A 17180-nucleotide genomic window follows, 5' to 3' on the forward strand; every position below is an offset into this window, starting at 1 on the left:
GAGGTATTTGAATTAATTCTGCTGAAAACAAGTCAATTCTAGGTAAAATGTAAGAAACCATCTCATGAAAAACATTGAAGAGAGTGGGGAGATAATGCAGATAATGCAGAGTGAGGGAAGAGCATGAGGTCATCTGCTGACCTGGGCAACTGTGAGCTTCAGCTGATGGCCTTGTGCCATATGGCAGGTTGAAGACCAAGGTCTGTACACTGTTGTAAAGATAATTGAAAGCCACTTTTGCTTAGAACTGGGACCCCAAAGGCCATTTATATATAAATATATATGCACACAGGGCAAGGGGGAAGGAAAATTAAACTTGCCCTTTGCCAGCATAGCAGGGAATTAAGGAAAGCTGATGGATACAGCAGAGACAGGCCTGGGCCCACTGGGGAGGAGGCTTCACTTCCAAGCTCAACCACACCCCTGCCCTCACAAGGAGCTGTGGTCCAAACCCAGGGTCTTAAAACCTTGAGTTTCAAAAGCAACGTGGTTTCAGTCTGGTCTTCTGAGACCACTCATCTGTCTCAGTCCCCAATAGAAGCAAATGTAAATTCTTCTCTCTTTTTTTTTTCTTTTTTTAACAGAGGGGTTTCCTCTCTTCTTCTAGCATCTAAAGGTGACCCTTGAGCTAATTAATGTTCACTCTTTCATGTTTTCTCATGTGCATTTAAGATTATACGTTTCCCTTTAAACGTGGCTTTGTCTGCTTCTCTTGAGTTCTGATAAGTAGGACTTGCATCATCAATTCCAAATAATCTGTATTTCATTATGCATTACTTTACACTTCCACACATATAGGAGATTCTTAGCTAGTGGTTCATTACCGGTTTTTATTGAGGTGGAATTTACACAAAGGGAATGCACACTTCTTTTTTTTTTTAAGATTTTATTTATTAAAAAAAATTTTTTTTAATTGAAAAAAAAGGGGGATCCCTGGGTGGCTCAGCGGTTTGGCGCCTGCCTTTGGCCCAGGGCGCGATCCTGGAGTCCCGGGATCGAGTCCCATGTCGGGCTCCCGGCATGGAGCCTGCTTCTCCCTCCTCCTATGTCTCTGCCTCTCTCTCTCTCTCTCTCTCGCTCTCTATCACAAATAAATAAATAAATCTTTAAAAAGAAAAGACTTTATTTATTTATTCATGAGAGACACACAAAGAGAGAGAGAGGCAGACACAGGCAGAGGGAGAAGCAGGCCCCATGCAGGGAGCCCGATGCGGGACTTGATCCTGGGTCTCCAGGATCACGTCCTGGGTCAGAGGTAGACGCTTAACCCCTGAGCCACCCAAGTACCCCTTCAAGTTCTTTCACTACAGATTACATTTCCTTTTCCTGGATCGTCATATAGTTTTGCCTCTTCTAGAGTTTTTGACGAATGGAAAAATATATCTAGTTTATCTCTGGCTTTGTTCACTCAGCAGAATGCTTTTGAGATTCATTCCGGTTGTTGTCTCTGTCCATAGTCTGTTCCTTTTTATTGCGGGACAGTGTTCTGTCATATGACCATGCAATACTGTGTTTACCATGGTGCCCTGAATGAACATTTATAGGCCAATATGGGAAGAATCGACATCCTAACAATATGTCAGTACAAATATTTAGGTCTTCTTTAATTACTCTCAGCAATGTTTTATAATGTTCATTGGAGTTTTGCCCATATCTTTAAACATTTATCCACAAATGTTTCCTTTTTTTAAATGCTTTTGGTATTTTTAAAAGTTTATTTATTGCCCAATTGTGCATTTTTAAATACATAGAACTATAATAGGTATTTATATTTGATGTTGTACCTTGCTAACTTTTTAAAAAATATTTTATTTATTTATTCTTGAGAGACAGAGAGAGAGAGAGAGAGAGGCAGAGACATAGGCAGAGGGAGAAGCCTATGCAGGGAGCCTGATGTGGGACTTGATCCTGGGATTCCAGGATCACACCTTGGGCCAAAGGCAGGCGCTAAACCACTGAGCCACCCAGGCGCCCCCATACCTTGCTAAATTTTATTACAAATTCTAGCAACCTTTGTGGATTCTATAGAGTTCACTATATAAACTATCATCTTTTTGTGGCCAGATTTTCTATCCTAGTTGTGTGTAGTTCTTTGTGTTTCTTGCTTCACCATGCAGTGGCTAGACCTCCAGTGCAATGTCAGCTGTGAACAACGAGAGTGTGCATGTTGTTGGCCTTATCCCCAGACATTCAATATTTCAGTTCAAATATTGAAAGCATTCAATATTTTATCATGCTGGCCTGGGTGGCTAGCTCTTGGTTTTTGAAGATGCCTTTATGAGATTGAGAAAGGTCCCTTCTCTTGGTAATTTGCTGAGAGTTTTATCATGAATGGATGTCAATGTTTTTTTCAGATGCTCTGTTCATCTTTTGGATTTTCTCCTTCATTCTATTAATTTGGTATCATGGATTTAACTGTGTCCCCCAGAAAGATGTACTGAAGTCCTAACCCTCAGTATCTCAGAATATGACCCTCTTTTAAAGAGGGTCTTTGCAGATGTGATCAAGTTGAGGTGGTGAGGGTGGCCCTAGTCCAATGTGACTGATGTCCCTATAAGAAGAAGGAAATGCCCTGGGAAGACAGGGACCTATGTGGAGAAGACACAGCCATTTGACAACAGGGGTAGGGATTCCAGTGACATGTCTACAAGCCAAGGAGTACCAAGGATTGGCAGCAAACCCCAGAAGCAGGAGAAGGCAAGGGAGTCTTCTTCCCTAGCCAGTTTCAGACTTCAAGCCTCCAGGGCTACAAGATCGGAAATTTCTATTATTCCAAGCCCTCATATTGTGGTGCTGTGTTACCAACCCCAGAAAAACAATACACAAATACACGTGCTGAATTACCTTAATGGATTTTTGAAATGTTACGCTAAACTTGCATTTAATTTGGTCACAATATTTTATCAATTTTATATGTGTTTCTGGGTTAGACTCATTTATACTTTGTTAAGAATTTTTTTTTTTGCCCGCCTTCCCGGCCAAGGCGTCGTGGGCCCCGCTGGGTGGGCGTCCGGGGGCGCCCCGGGGTGCGGGTGGGGCGGGGCGGGGCGGGGCTCGGCCCTCGGGCGGGAGCGCGAAGCACGGGCAGGACCGCTGCCCGCGCGAGGGTCCCCGCCTCGTGGACGTGGGCGCCTCCCTGCAGGTGGGGACCCGCTCGGCCCGGGGCAGCGCGCCTGCGGGGGGGTCGTGGCCCGGAGTGGGGGGCCTGGAGCGTGGGCTCGCGAAGGTGACGGACGGCAGGGGAGCCGCTGACCGCGACGGGGGGGCGGGGCGCGAGCCCCACGGACGGGGAGCACAGCAGGGAGCCAGGACTGCACTGGCTGCGCCATGGCCCGGGCAGGCGGGATAGTGGGGGCGGGAGTGTGGGGCCAGGGGGCGGCTGTGGTGTCTGCACAGGGAGGGGGAGGACAGGATGGGTTCAGTGTGGTCAGGGCGGTTGTGGGTAGGCAGGGCATCCGGGTCGCTGGGCCTCAGCTGAGTCCCTGGAGGAATGGGGGTATCACTTCCTGAGGGGATTTCGGGTGCTGAGTCTGGTTAGGAAACCGGGGTGCTGTTGGGGGGCACCGCATTTGGAGCAGTGTCTCCACTGATGGAGCAGTCGGGTGGGTAGGCATGTGGGTCCCCGCCGACGGGTGGGTACGGGAGGCCAGGAGGGGCCTTGGATGCCAGCTGGTGGTAGAGGGACCGCCCTCCCGTGGCCCCCACAGGGCACCTTCCAGGACCCCGGGCTTCCAGGGTGGGGGAGCAGGCCGTAGGTTCCCTCGGTGTCTTGCCAGCCTCTGCTCTGACTAGGGAGCCTTTGGCATGGGGCACAAGTGCCCAAAGGGTGGAGGCGAGGCCGAGGTGCCAGTCCTGGGCACCCTGCCCCCAGTGCTCTGTCCTCTGCCTGCCCTCAACCCCTCAGGGCCCTCCTGTCTTGAGCGAAGCAGGAGTTAGCGGCTCCTGGCACTGGCAGGGCCTCAGACAGGGGGCAGGAGCCGTGTGTGGGGGGGAGAGACTGGATGGAGACCACGGGCCCAAGGTCAGAGCCCAGCTAGGCCGAGGCACACGAGAGCGTGCTGGGCATAGGGAGGCCCCCAGGTGCCCATGCATGGGGCCCAGGGGCTGGAGGTGCCAGGCCGGTCCTCTATCACTAAGAGGACAGAAGAGGAAGCCGGCCTGTGACACTGCGTAGCATGCATGCACAAGGGCACACCTGTGCTCACAGGCGGTGTGCACCCCACTGTACCCTTGGGTCCTTGCGGGGTGCTTGCCGGGGGGACCTGCCCACCCAAGCAGAGGCAGCAGACCCTCTGGGCCAGGTCCCCCGTGTGCACCTAAGCCTGAGGGCAGCTGTTGCCCGAATGCACGAGCCAGTCCAGGCAGCATGTTTGGGTGTGTCAGCAGCTCCCAGCACTGGCAAATGTGTAAGGGTCTGGGTCCCTTGTGGCTTTGGGGGTTGGAGTGGGCAGTGTGCCCGGTGACAGGTGTGGTGACGTGGGGCCTTGCAACCAGAAGCCTTACTCTGGGTGTGGCGTAGTCCTGTCTGCGTGGGTCCCCGTGGACAGCAGGGACTTGCACAGCACGATGCCAGAGGCCACCAGAGGTCATGGTGACTGGGGTTAGGCAGGGGTCCCCCCGGGTGACCTTCGGGGTGTTGCCCTCTGTACCTACCTGGTCACACTGGCTCATCTTCCCGTTTCCTGAGTGGGTTCCCATTCTAGAGGGTCAGCCCTGAGCCCCTGAGGCCCCCTGCCCCCTGGCAGGTGTCGAGGGGGATGCCCAGCCCTGGGTGGCATGGGCTGCTGCAGGGGAGCAACTGGCAGTCAGCGCTTCCCCCCAGGGCCTCAGGAGACAAACGGCTCTGCAGCCAGTGGCCCGGGTCTGGATGACTGACTCCTGGGGAGGGTCCAGGCCTCCTGGGGGAAGGGGGTCACGGCTGAGGTCCTGAGCTGTGGGGCTCGTGGGCATGGCGTCCTGGGGCATTGTCAACCAGCTGCCCAGCACCTCATCACCCAGGTGGGCCAGGTAAGGGCGGGCCGGGCACAGGGCTCTGCAGGGGCGGGAGTGGTGCCTGTGAACCTGGGGTTATGCTTCGGGTCAGGGATCCCGAAACACGTGCTGCGGTAGGAAGGTCCTGTGGCTTCATTCCTGTCTCTGGAAACGGCCCCAGAAGGAGCAGGGATGGGTGAGGGGGGGGCCATGCCGGGAAACTTCCCTGGCACCTGGTGGTTGAGCGTCTGCCTTCGGCTCAGGGTGTGACCCCGGGGTTCCGGGATCGAGTCCCACATCGGGCCCCCCACGGGGAGCCTGCTTCTCCCTCTGCCTGGGTCTCTGCCTCTCTCTGTGTGTGTCTCCTATGAATAAATAAATAAAATCTTAAAAAAAAAGAATTTTTTTTGAGAGAGAGAGAGAGAGAGAGAGAGAGAGAGAATGCACACATGCACATTTGTGGTGGGAAGGGGGAGACACAGAGAATCTTAAGCAGCCTCCAGACCACTGCAGAGCCCTACATGGGACCTGAGATCACCACCAGAGCCGAAATCAAGAGGTGAATGTTTAATTAACTGAGTCAGTCAGCCAGGCACCCCTTCGGAGATTTTTTGAAAATATATTTTATTTATTTATTCATGAGAGACACACAGAGAGAGGCAGAGACACAGGCAGAGGGAGAAGCAGGCTCTGTGCAAGGAGCCCGATGCGGGACTTGATCCTGGGTCTGGGGATCACGCCTTGAGCTAGGGGCAGATGCTCAATTGCTGAGCCACCCAGGTGTCCCCCCTTTGAGGATTTTTGCATCTATGTTCATAAAGAATACTATCTATAGTTTCCTTGCACTGTATTTGTCTGGTTTGGGTATTAAGATAATTTTCTTCTAATATCTTTGATTTGGGGATCAGACTTTTACAGCAAAAGTTTGAGGAAATAGGTTTTTTTAAAGGCAATTTTTAAGCACAGCTTAAGATTCACAATAAAACTGAGAAGGAAGTACAGTGATTTCCCTTAGCCCCCTGCCCCCACACATGCATTGCCTTCCTGCTTTCTCGCCTTCCCCAGAACGGTGAGTGAACCTTCACTAACACATTATAATCACTCAAAGTCCATAGTTTACCTTAGGGTTCACTCTGGTTGTTGTTCATTGCATGGGTTTAGACGCATTGGGGAAATGGCTTGTTTCTTAATTTCATGTTCTATCTGTTTGTTGCTGGTATACAGAAATACAATTGATCCAGGTATATTTGTTTTTTTTTTTTTAAATTCAATGGTTTTCTTCTTGATTCTAATTTTTTTTAAATGTTTTATTTATTTATGATAGTCACAGAGAGAGAGAGAGAGGGGCAGAGACACAGGCAGAGGGAGAAGCAGGCTCCATGCACCGGGAGCCCGATGTGGGATTCGATCCCGGGTCTCCAGGATCGCGCCCTGGGCCAAAGACAGGCGCTAAACTGCTGCGCCACCCAGGGATCCCGATCCAGGTATATTTGTGTTGTATTTTGCCACCCTGGTAAATTCCCTTGTATAGCTCCAGATGGTGGTGGTTTTAGATTCCCCTTAACACTTTCTAGATACTTCCACATACTTGTTCCTCTCCAGTTTTTTCTTTTTTTTTAAATTTTTATTTATTTATGATAGTCACAGAGAGAGAGAGAGAGGCAGAGACACAAGCAGAGGGAGAAGCAGGCTCCATGCACCGGGAGCCTGACGTGGGATTCGATCCCAGGTCTCCAGGATCGCGCCCTGGGCCAAAGGCAGGCGCCAAACTGCTGCGCCACCCAGGGATCCCTCACCCTTCTTTTTTTTTTATATATATATATTTTATTTATTTATTCATGAAAGACACAGAGAGGCAGAGACATAGGCAGAGGGAGAAACAGGCTCCTTGCAGGGAGCCCAATGTGGGACTCGATCCCAGGACCCCAGGATCATCCCCGGATCTGAAGGCAGACACCCAACTGCTGAGCTACCCAGGTGCCCCTCCTTTCCAAATTTCATGCTGTTTTCTTTTTGCTCCATCTGTGGGTGAGGACTCCCGGTCAGTGTTGAGTAGATGTGAGAGTAAAAGTCTTGCTCTATTGCCAATCATAGAGGGAAAATGTTTGATCATTCACTGTTAAGTATGAATTCAGCTTTATATTTTTAAAGATACTACATATCAGCTTGGAGAAGTTATAATTATAACCGGGTGTTGAATTTTGTCCATTTTCGCCCTGCATTTTGGGGGACGTTTTTTGCATGATTTATTTTTTCTTCAGTTTATATTTTCTGCATATGAGATGATCATATGGTTCTTCTGCTAACATGGTGAGTTACACTGATTTTTCAACTAATTAAACCAACTCCATTCCTGGCAAACACTCTGCTTATATAACATTGCTATGATTTTTTTTTTCCCTTGGAAGTTCAGTAGAACTCACTAGGAAAGCCATCTGGACCACGAGTTTTCTTTGTGAGGAACTTTTGAGTGTGTGTTCTTTTTATTGAAATAATTTTTTAGTATCTTTTTTTATTTTTTTTATTTTTATTTTTTTTATTGTTTTGATTTTTTAAAAATTTTTATTTATTTGTGATAGTCACAGAGAGAGAGAGAGAGAATGAGGCAAAGACACAGGCAGAGGGAGAAGCAGGCTCCATGCACCGGGAGCCCGATGTGGGATTCGATCCCGAGTCTCCAGGATCGCGCCCTGGGCCAAAGGCAGGCGCCAAACCGCTGCGCCACCCAGGGATCCCTAGTATCTTTTTTTAAAGATTTTATTTATTTATTCATGAGAGACACACACAGAGAGAGGCAGAGACCTAGGCAGAGAGAAAAGCAGGCTTCATGCACGGAGCCCAATGTGAGACTCTATCCTGGGACTCCAGGATCACGCCCTGGGCTGAGGCAGGTGCTCAATTGCTGAGCCACCCAGTTGTCCCCCAAAATAATGTTTTTTAAAGTAGGCTCCCAACACAGAGCTTGAACTCATGACCCTGAGATCAAGACCTGAGCTAAGATTAAGAGTCAGATGCTTAACCAACTGAGCCATCCCAAAAATAATTTTTTTAATTGTGGTAAAATACACATAAAATTTATCACCTCAAACATTTTTTAAGTACAAAATTCAATAGCATTAAGTACCACAAATTCAGTGGCTTATCACTATAAAAATGTGTTGTCTTAACATTTCTGGAGGTCTGGAGTTGAAATCCAGGTGTTGGTAGGAATGGTTCTTTCTAGAAGCTCTAGTGGAGAATCCATTCTTTGTCTCTACCAGCTTCTAGAGGCTGCTGGCATTCCTCGATTCATGACTACATGACCCCATTCTCTGCCTCCAGCTCACATGGCTTTCTCCCTAATGCTGTACTGGTGCCTTCCTTGTAATGACATTGGACCCACCCAGATAATTCAGGAGACTCTCTCCCCATCTCAAGAGCCTTAACTTGGCACATCTGCAGAGTTGAGTCCCTTTTTCCATACAAGGAAATTTTTCACAGCTACTGGGAACTGAACACTCTTTGAGGGGCTGGTATTGTGTCTACCACAGCCCACCTTCTGGCTCCCAAGGACTCATATCCATCCAATATGCAAAATACCTCCATCCCATTCCAACATCCCCAAGTCCCAACCCTTGACACCACAACTCAAAGTTCATATTTCTTTTTTTTTAATTTTTTATTTATGATAGTCACACACACAGAGAGAGAGAGAGAGAGAGGCAGAGACACACACAGGCAGAGGGAGAAGCAGGCTCCAAGCACCAGGAGCCCGACGTGGGATTCGATCCCGAGTCTCTAGGATCGCGCCCTGGGCCAAAGGCAGGCGCCAAACCGCTGCGCCACCCAGGGATCCCACAACTCAACGTTCAAAATCTCCTCATCTAAATAAGGTAAACCAGATATGGAGGAGTCTCTGTATGATTCATCCTGAAGCAAAATTCCTCTTCATCTGTTCGCCTAGAGGACAATCAAATCCCCAAGCACAAGGGTGTGGTAGGCATAGAAGGACAGACACAAACTTTCCCCTTTAAACAGGAAGGCAATGAAAGGAGGTGAGCTTGCCGTCCCAAGCAATCTTGAAATCCAGCGAAGCAAACTCAATTTTCAAGGCCTAGGATTGTTCTCTTGGGCTCAAGGTTGTCCCCTCTGGGGCCCACAGCTCCACCCGGAGTCTTCCTTCCTTTTTTGTGAAGGGCAGCACATGTTTGCAGCTGTGGAGTATTTTCCGCCTATTTCCTGCCTGTAAAGTTTAGAGAGGCAGACAGCCTTCTTTCATTTCATGTTCCTCTGTCCCTTTTGGTCTAAGCTGGTTGTGTTTCTCCTGATATAAAGACGTTCAGAAATGATGTAGGTCTTCCAAACGTGCCCTTAGAGAAGAGGCTCAGCCACAGGTCTTTCTGGAGCAATTCTGTCTCTGTTTTTGTTTTGTTTTGTTTTGTTTTTTGTTTTTTTTGTTTTTTTTTGTTTTTTTTTTTTGCTCCTGCTGCAATGCCACGCTCCTGATCTCCTCCAAGAGCTCTCCATGTGATGAGTACTGTGGCCTTTTGTTCCTTTCCAGGTCCCCACACACCCTGGGCTTTCTCTCCAAAGCACACTTGCCTGACCAGGAGTCTCCTAACTCTACAATCCTTTGCCATCTGGATACGTTCTTCTCTATGTACATGGAGGACACAGTCCAGCTATGCTTTCTGCCACCACAGGGCAGGACCTCTTCTTCTCTGGTTTCCAGAAACACGTTCCTCATTTCCTTCCAAGGCCTCTTCGGAAGCACCTTTCATGTGTGAATCTCCACCAGCAGTCTGTTTACAGCAGTTTGGGTGTTGCCATCTAAGATGATGTAGATTTTCTGTACCACAGTCTTCTTTAACTGAGTTGTTAACAGGCACGTGTCTGCAGACAATCTGTTGTAAGCAATCTAGGCTTATTTTCCATTGTGCTTCTCAAAAGTCTTCCAGTCTCTACCTGTCCCCTACCTCCAAAGCCTGTTGCACATTTACAGGTATGTGTGATAGCAATGCCCCACTCTGTGGGTACCAGCAGCAGTATTTTGTGCTTCTCCATGGCAGTGTGGCATAGTGTTGTGTGCCTCCACAGCAATATGCTCATCCAGGCTGTTATAAACAGACATTTGGAGGTATTTCCAGTTCTTAGCTATTTGGATGCGCCTTCTAGGAATGAGTCTTTTTTGGTGGGCATATGTTTTTATTTCCCTTGGGTAAATATTTAGGAGTGAGGTTGCCTCAAGGGTTATTCTTTTGGCATTCCTGGTCTGGTGTGGACAGCCAGCTCTCACCCTGCTTCTAAAGGCTGGTAGGTTAGCTTCTCGTTAGTCCTGATCTTCTTTGGGAAGTTTGGTCCATACCTCATCCTTACTGGGGCCCAAATGTTGCTCTCCTGCTGTTGAACCCAGGCTCCCAAGATTGTGATAATTTCTGAAAGCTCTGTAGGTTATTTGGCCTCAGCTTTAGTTCATCTCTATAACTTAAAGTTTGCCCTATGTCTATGTCTATGTCTGTGTCTATGTCTATGCTATGTCTATGTCTACGTCTACATCTATATCTATATCTAAGTTAAGTGCCCAAGGTGTGCTTCCTTGCTTTTGACACCAACGACATATGGGGGGGGGTGGATTTTAGCCAGCACTTCTGTTTGTTTGGGGAAAGAGGGTAAATGTACTTCTTCATCCATTCAGACTAACATAAGAATTCTCTTATTTAAACCTTACCTTTCGAGGAACAAACCATTAAAATAAAGCAGTATGATATTTCCATTTTACACACGAGCAAACTGAAGCTAAAGAGAGCTAAGTGGATTTTCTGAAGTCTAATGAGGAGAACCCAACATTTTGGAGGTATTTAAACCTTCCCAGGGCTCACATGGAAGATGTAAGCAAATTTCTTTACTTCAGGTGGGAATTTTAGGATGGGTGCTTGAGAAGGTATCCTGTAGCGCCACAGGAGGGTTTGATATATTTTTAAAATTTTTATTTATTTGAGAGAGAGAGAGAGAGAGGGGGGAGCAGAGGGAGAGGGATAAGCACACTCTGCACTGAGCACAGAGCCCGATTCAGGGCTCAATCTCACGACCCTGAGATCATGACCTGAGCTGAAATCAGGAATTGGCTGCTTACCTGACTAAGCCAGCCACATGTGCCAGGAGGATTTGATTTCATGACCTTCATGGTATTAAGTGAGATGGTACTGGCTCAGCACTTAGCACAGTGCCTATCACATATTAGGGTTAATAAATGTTTGGGGACTATTAATACTATTCATGACATTGTTATCATATTCCCTGCCTTTAGATTCCCTCCCCTTCCCCCCCGGTATGATTTACAGAGCCATAGGCTGCTGGTGCTCCAAGCCTCCTCAATAAGAGGTTCAGGGTGGACCAGAATTTCCACAATAAGGATGTCAAGGAGCAACTACTCGCTTTATGGCTTCGGGTAATGGCATGGGGGCTTTGATGGTGGTCTCCGGTACCAGACAGTCTGGATTCAAATTCAGCTCTTCTGTTGACTAGCTCTCTGATCTCAGTATGTTGGACTTTTCTGCTTGAATTGTCTGGAAAATGGAGAGAATTGTACTACTATTTCGTAGGTTTATTGTGGGGAGTCGGCGAGTATCCAAATAAAAAGCACATAGAAGAGTGCTCAGTATCTGGTAGGTAGGCGTTCAATAAATGCTAGTTTGGTCAGTGTGGCTAGTACTGACTGCTGTTTGCAAAATATTTCTGGCTTTCTGTCCTCCAGGCACACGGTGGTGTCGACCCTATGGTTCTCTCGTGGTTGGGTGGAGTCGTGTCACTACTTCTGGCCAAGGAGTTGTGAGTGGAGAGTTGTGTGTCACTTCTGGGCCAGAGCATTTCAGTGCTCACACTGGACCCTCCAGGGTGCCTTCCCTTTGTCATGATGGCCGAAATCCCAGATGGTGGCCGCTCCATAGTCCTGAGTTTCCCAATGACTACCATGAGCATGATCCACTCATTATTTCAGGTCTCTGAGATATTGCAGCATCATATTGCTTATCCCGAAAAATACATCAACTAGAATAATGGTCGAAGTACAGTACTTAGAGCATTTTAATAACCCTTTTGAAAGGTCCCAAGCAGGATGTGGAAAATCTTGCATTTTGGTAGGACAGCTGATAATAGACCCTTTCTTTTTTTTTTTTAATAGACCCTTTCTGAATGTCCATCTTCGTCGTGAAATCCTGACTCTGCTGTGTGTTCCAAATCGTCAGTTTGCCCATGTCATTCTCATTTTCCTAAATGGAAAGCAACCAATGTGACTCGAGTAACAGATGAACAGTCTGTTTTATTTATTTGACAGAGAGAGAGCAACCAAGCACAAGAAAGGGGAGTGGCAGGGAGAAGGAGAGGGAGAAGTAGGCTCCCCACTAAGCGGGAGTTCAATGCAGGGCTCCATCCCAAGACCCTGAGATCATGACCTGAGCTAAAAGCAGATGCTTTACCGACTGAACCACCCAGGTGCCCCTGAACAGACTTAATATAACTGGATTCTTGCCATTAATTGAAAGGTTTTACAAGTCATAAATTCTAGTTTTCTATTTGCTGTTGTTCCCTGAATGAAGCAGAAATAGTGTAAAGTTTTGTTTTCTTTAGTGAGGATCTAAAGAAGTTGCGGGCAGACACATTTCAGTGCACATTTCCAAGAACTTCCTAACCGTTAGAAATATCTGGCGATGGAGCCACAACCTATAAGGACCAAGTTCCCTTTTCTGGGGGCATTCAGAACTGAATATTGGAACCCACTGCTTGTTCCCCTTTCCTCCCACAACACCTCTGTTTCCAGGCCTAGAAGCTGCTTCACTCTGCTGTGAGAATCCTGTTGTATCCTTGTGTTCCCCACCATCACCACCACCACCACACAAAATTCAGTACTTAGGAAATGCGTAGGCAATGTTTGCAGGAATAAAATGAACTTTCAACATAGAACAGTGGTCTTCCACCTGGGCTGCATGTTAGAGTCATCTGGGGAGCTTAAAAAAAAAATCACGAGTCTTGGCCACACGCCATACGAATTAAATCAGAACTTTTGGGGGTGGGCTCCAGGCTGAATGTATTCGAACTTTCCCCAGGTGGTTGGAAAGTTGGAAAGATCCAGAACTCTGAACTAGGGGCTGTGTGGGCCTGTGTCAGGGGTGTTAAATAATACATTTATGCAATTGTTCTTAAATAATGTCTGTGTACTCGTACAGTGCTTTACAGTTTGGAAAGTGCAGTGAACTCTTAGACATTTAATAAAGACCTTAATCATCTAGTAAGGGTCAGAGATATATAACCGAGTAATATGGGATGTTAAAGAGTGTGTGTGTGTTTGGGGGGTGGAGACATAGAAAGTGCTGAGCACATTAGTGGATGCAAGAGCAGCTGAAAGGAAGGCCAGGATGCGGAAGGAAGCAGCATCAGATGGGGGCTGTGTATCACAGGATCCTGCAGTGTCCCCCTGCGACTTGTGGAAGTCCATGTGTGGAAGGGACCAGCACTTGCAAGATTATAGTGGGGGAGAGCGTCTCTGCCTGTGCCAGCTCACAGGGACTTCCTGGGTGCTGTAACCTGGGCAGGATCCAGTGGCTGTAGCAAGAAGGGACAATGTGGGGAAGGACCTGGACATGGGGCCTGGACTACTGATGGAGTTGCCAGCTCCCAGGGGGTGTCAGTAGGCCACAACATCAGGAGATCCTCCCTGATGGAGCCCTTCCTGTGCTCCAGATTCCTCTTCTGCCATGTTGCACCCACACTTTAGCTCCAGGAGGACGGCAGTAGCGTTTCCAGCTGCTTGATGCCTCAGAAAGTTTGAGCCAGCTGGAGGCCATTGCCTCCTCCTCCTGCATAACTCCTCACCCGCAGCATCAGTTCAGGCTCCGCCCCCCAGGGGGTCCCTTCCTCGTTCCCGGAGCTCCCACAGCCTCATTTGGGAACAGCCAGGACACTTGCTCTAGTGTGCCCCCCTCCAAATCTGGAGGCACCTAATGCACCCCGGACCGAGGGCGGGGGCAGTGGGAGTGCGGGAGTGAACGGGTAAGGGGCGGGTAAGGCGGGTGAGCAGAGGAGGTGGACGGATGAATGAGTGAGGCAGCCAGGGAGCGGGTGAATGAGTGTGTGTGGGTGAGTGAGCAAGGCGTGGACGGGTGAGTGAGTGAGCGAGCCAGGGAGAGGGTGAGTGAGCGGGGGTGGGAGCGTGGATGAATGATGAATGAGAGAGGGGGGATGGGTGCGTCGGTGAGGGGCGGGGCGGGGCGGGGCGGGGGCGCTGAGGACCGAGGGGTGAGTGGAGGACGCGCCGGGACGCGGGGGCCGCCCACGCGGAAGTGCAGAGTAACCGTAGGAGGGGTGAGTGTGACGACCAGAGGCCGAGCTAGCGGATGAACGAGGGGGCGAGCGGCGCGGGCCAGGCCTCCCGGTGGCCGCGTGGCCGGGGCGGGGCGGGCCAGGATGGGCGTGGCCAGGCCAGACAAAAGGGGCGTGGCCGCCCGGAGTGGGCGTGGTGTGGGCGTGGCCGGGCGGGGTGGGCGTGGCGTGGCGGGCCGGCGGGCGCGGAGGAAGTCACGTGGCTAGCGCTCACATGACTGGCGGCGTGATGGACCGGCTGTCCGCGGAGGCAGGCGCGGCTCCAGTCGTGGCGGCAGCTGAGGCGGAGGCGGACGAGGAGGCGGACCCACCGGCGGCAGGTACGGCTGGCGGTCCCCCTGCTCCCGCGCGCAGCCCCCGGCCCGCCCTCGCCCCCGTGGCCCCGCGGCCCCCGGCTCCCCGGCTCCCCGGCTGCCCGCTGGCGCCCCGCGCGCCCCCGCCACGCTGAGAAGGGCGCCGCGGGCCCGGGGACCCGAGCACCTGCGCACCTGCGCACCTGCTCTGGGTCGCCCGGCCGCGCCTCCCTGTTCGGGGGCCCCGCTCCCGCTCCCCGCCGTGCCGCCCCGGACTCGCGAGCTCTCCGCCGCGGACCGGACAGACTTGGCTCCGAGTGCGTGTGCCCTCGTGAATGGGCGTCAGCACGGAAAAGCGTGCGCGGGGCTTGGCTTTTGTAGGATGGTCCCTCCTGGAAAGTTCCCTCCTTTAGCCCCCTCCGGGTGGAGAACAGATGTAGGGGCGGCGTTGCTGGCCGTTACTGCGGCCTTTGGGCGCGGGTCGGAGGCGGGGAGGGGGCACAGGGGCGAGGGACCCCGCTGGGGGTGTGGCCAGGTGTCCCCAGGGGGCTGTGCTACGGTGGCTTCTGGAGGGCACGAGAGTGTTTATTCATTGGGGAGAACAGGGAAGGGAGTGGCGGGGAAGCTGCTGGGAGGTGGGCATTGCACTGGACTCCTTGACATAAAGGCTCCTGGGTGTGTCTGCATCTAGAAAGAAATCCCCCACTCCCAGAAATGGTTTTGAGTAATTTTTCATTGCGTTCGTAGCTGTGTAAGGGGAAGCATGTGATGGCACTTGCTGTTCTGGAGGTCACACATTTGAGCCCGGCGTGGGCAATGGGCCTCACCGATTCCGGGGCCCCAGCCTGGACCCCTTGGTTGGTCCCGTTTGGAAACGGGAGGCTGTCATTGGCTTTTTGGCTCGGGTTGTAAAGCAGTTCATAGTTGACTGCATATGGTGGTGGCTCAGGGGTCTCTGCACCGTCTGTACCTTTGGGTACCGCAGTCGATTTTTTTTTTTTTTAAGATTTTATTTATTTATTCATGAGAGACACACAGGGGCAGAGACACAGCAGAGGGAGAAGCAGGCTCCATGCAGGGAGCCAGATGTGGGTCTTGATCCCAGGACCACGACCTGAGCAGATGCTCAACCAGTGACCCACCCAGGCGTCCCCCACATGGCAGGACTTACCCACTGGATTCCACTTATGGACAGCCGCCCTCCCAGCATACCCTCCCTCTGACTTTGCCTGGAATAACCGTGGTAGTTGGCCTTAGTTGGCCTTCTTGGGGGCCGTGGGGATTTTATTAGGCCTGCTCACTGTGAGGACACGGTAGCACCTCTGGTTACAGAGTGCTGTTCTATAGCCAGGGGAGTACTCAAAGTGGGGTTTATGGACTGTGGGAGGCAACCTGTCATTGCATCCCACTTAAAACCTTTTGACCATCCGATGACACAGGTAAAGTGGTAGAACAAATCTTTTTTACACTGGGATAAATAAAACCCAGAGGTAAGTGACTTGCCCAAACTGGGCAAGTATTAAGGAGGCATGTCCAGGTGGGAGTCGTGGTTGGGTGGGCTAGAGGCAGAAAACCTAAGGCTTTGAGACCGAATCTTGTCCGTTGACCGTAAATGCATATCTCACTTTTAGTCAAGGCTGATTTTGGTTCGTTGATGGGTTTGTGCTTATGAATATAGAATGGTTTCTCTTTTCGGTGTTTTGTCTACACAGGCAGAGCCTACTCGAGGTATTACTTGTGGAGACTGTGAAGTCTGGGTCTTTGTACTGCCATTGGGATTGTCAGAGAAAATCGCGTTCCCTGGTTTCCAACATTAAGGGTCATGTTCTAATGCTTTGAAGCTTAATCTGTGAATGGTAACTCCCTAAAATTTTTTTTAAACATTTTATTTATTTATTCATAGAGACACACAGAGAGAGAGAGGCAGAGACACAGGCAGAGGGAGAAGCAGGCTCCATGCAGGGAGCCCGATGTGGGACTCGATCCCGGGTCTCCGGGATCACGCCGTGGGCTGGAGGTGGCGCCAAACCCGCTGAGCCACCAGGGCTGTCCACTCCCTAAAAATTTAATTTTCAATTAAGCTATACATGGACAAACACGTTTTCTTTAAAGAAATGTAGAACATTATTAACTAAGTGAATCTCACACCGATTCCCACCACCGTCTCTTTGCCAGAGGTGATCTTTGTTATGGGTTGGGGATGGATTCTCTCCACCCTGTTTTTATATTTTAAAAGGATACATACTTAGAAACCCCATATCTTCTCGAGCACATGTGTTTATGTTTCCCTAGGGTAGTGTATTAGTTTTCTGCAGTTGCTGTAACAAATTACTACAGATATGGTGGCTTAAACAACACTTAGCATCTCACAGATCTGGATGGTGGTCAGTAGTCCAAAATAGGTTTCCTTGGGCTACTATCAGGTGTGGGCAGGGCTGCCTTCCTTCTGGAGGCCCTCGGGGAAAATCCGTTTTCCGGCCTTTCTGGCTTGCAGATGCCTCCCACATTCCTCGGTGATGGTCCCCTTTCTCCAGCAACCATGAGCCATGTCTTTTTCGTGCT

General features: G+C 50.0%; 1 protein-coding gene across 1 annotated transcript in view; it reads left to right on the top strand.

Annotated features, from left to right (window-relative positions):
- Positions 1-14529: 14529 nt before the first annotated feature.
- The window catches only part of SNX8 (sorting nexin 8), a 42219-nt gene continuing 39568 nt past the window's right edge, over positions 14530-17180 (top strand). Inside the window, exon 1 of the mRNA XM_038539646.1 lies at positions 14530-14645. Coding sequence (XP_038395574.1) covers positions 14540-14645 — 106 coding nt within the window. The 5' untranslated portion in view covers positions 14530-14539. The remainder of the gene's footprint in view (positions 14646-17180) is intronic.

The sequence above is a fragment of the Canis lupus genome, chromosome 6 (genome assembly GCF_011100685.1).
Source record: "Canis lupus familiaris isolate Mischka breed German Shepherd chromosome 6, alternate assembly UU_Cfam_GSD_1.0, whole genome shotgun sequence".
Lineage (NCBI taxonomy): Eukaryota > Metazoa > Chordata > Mammalia > Carnivora > Canidae > Canis > Canis lupus.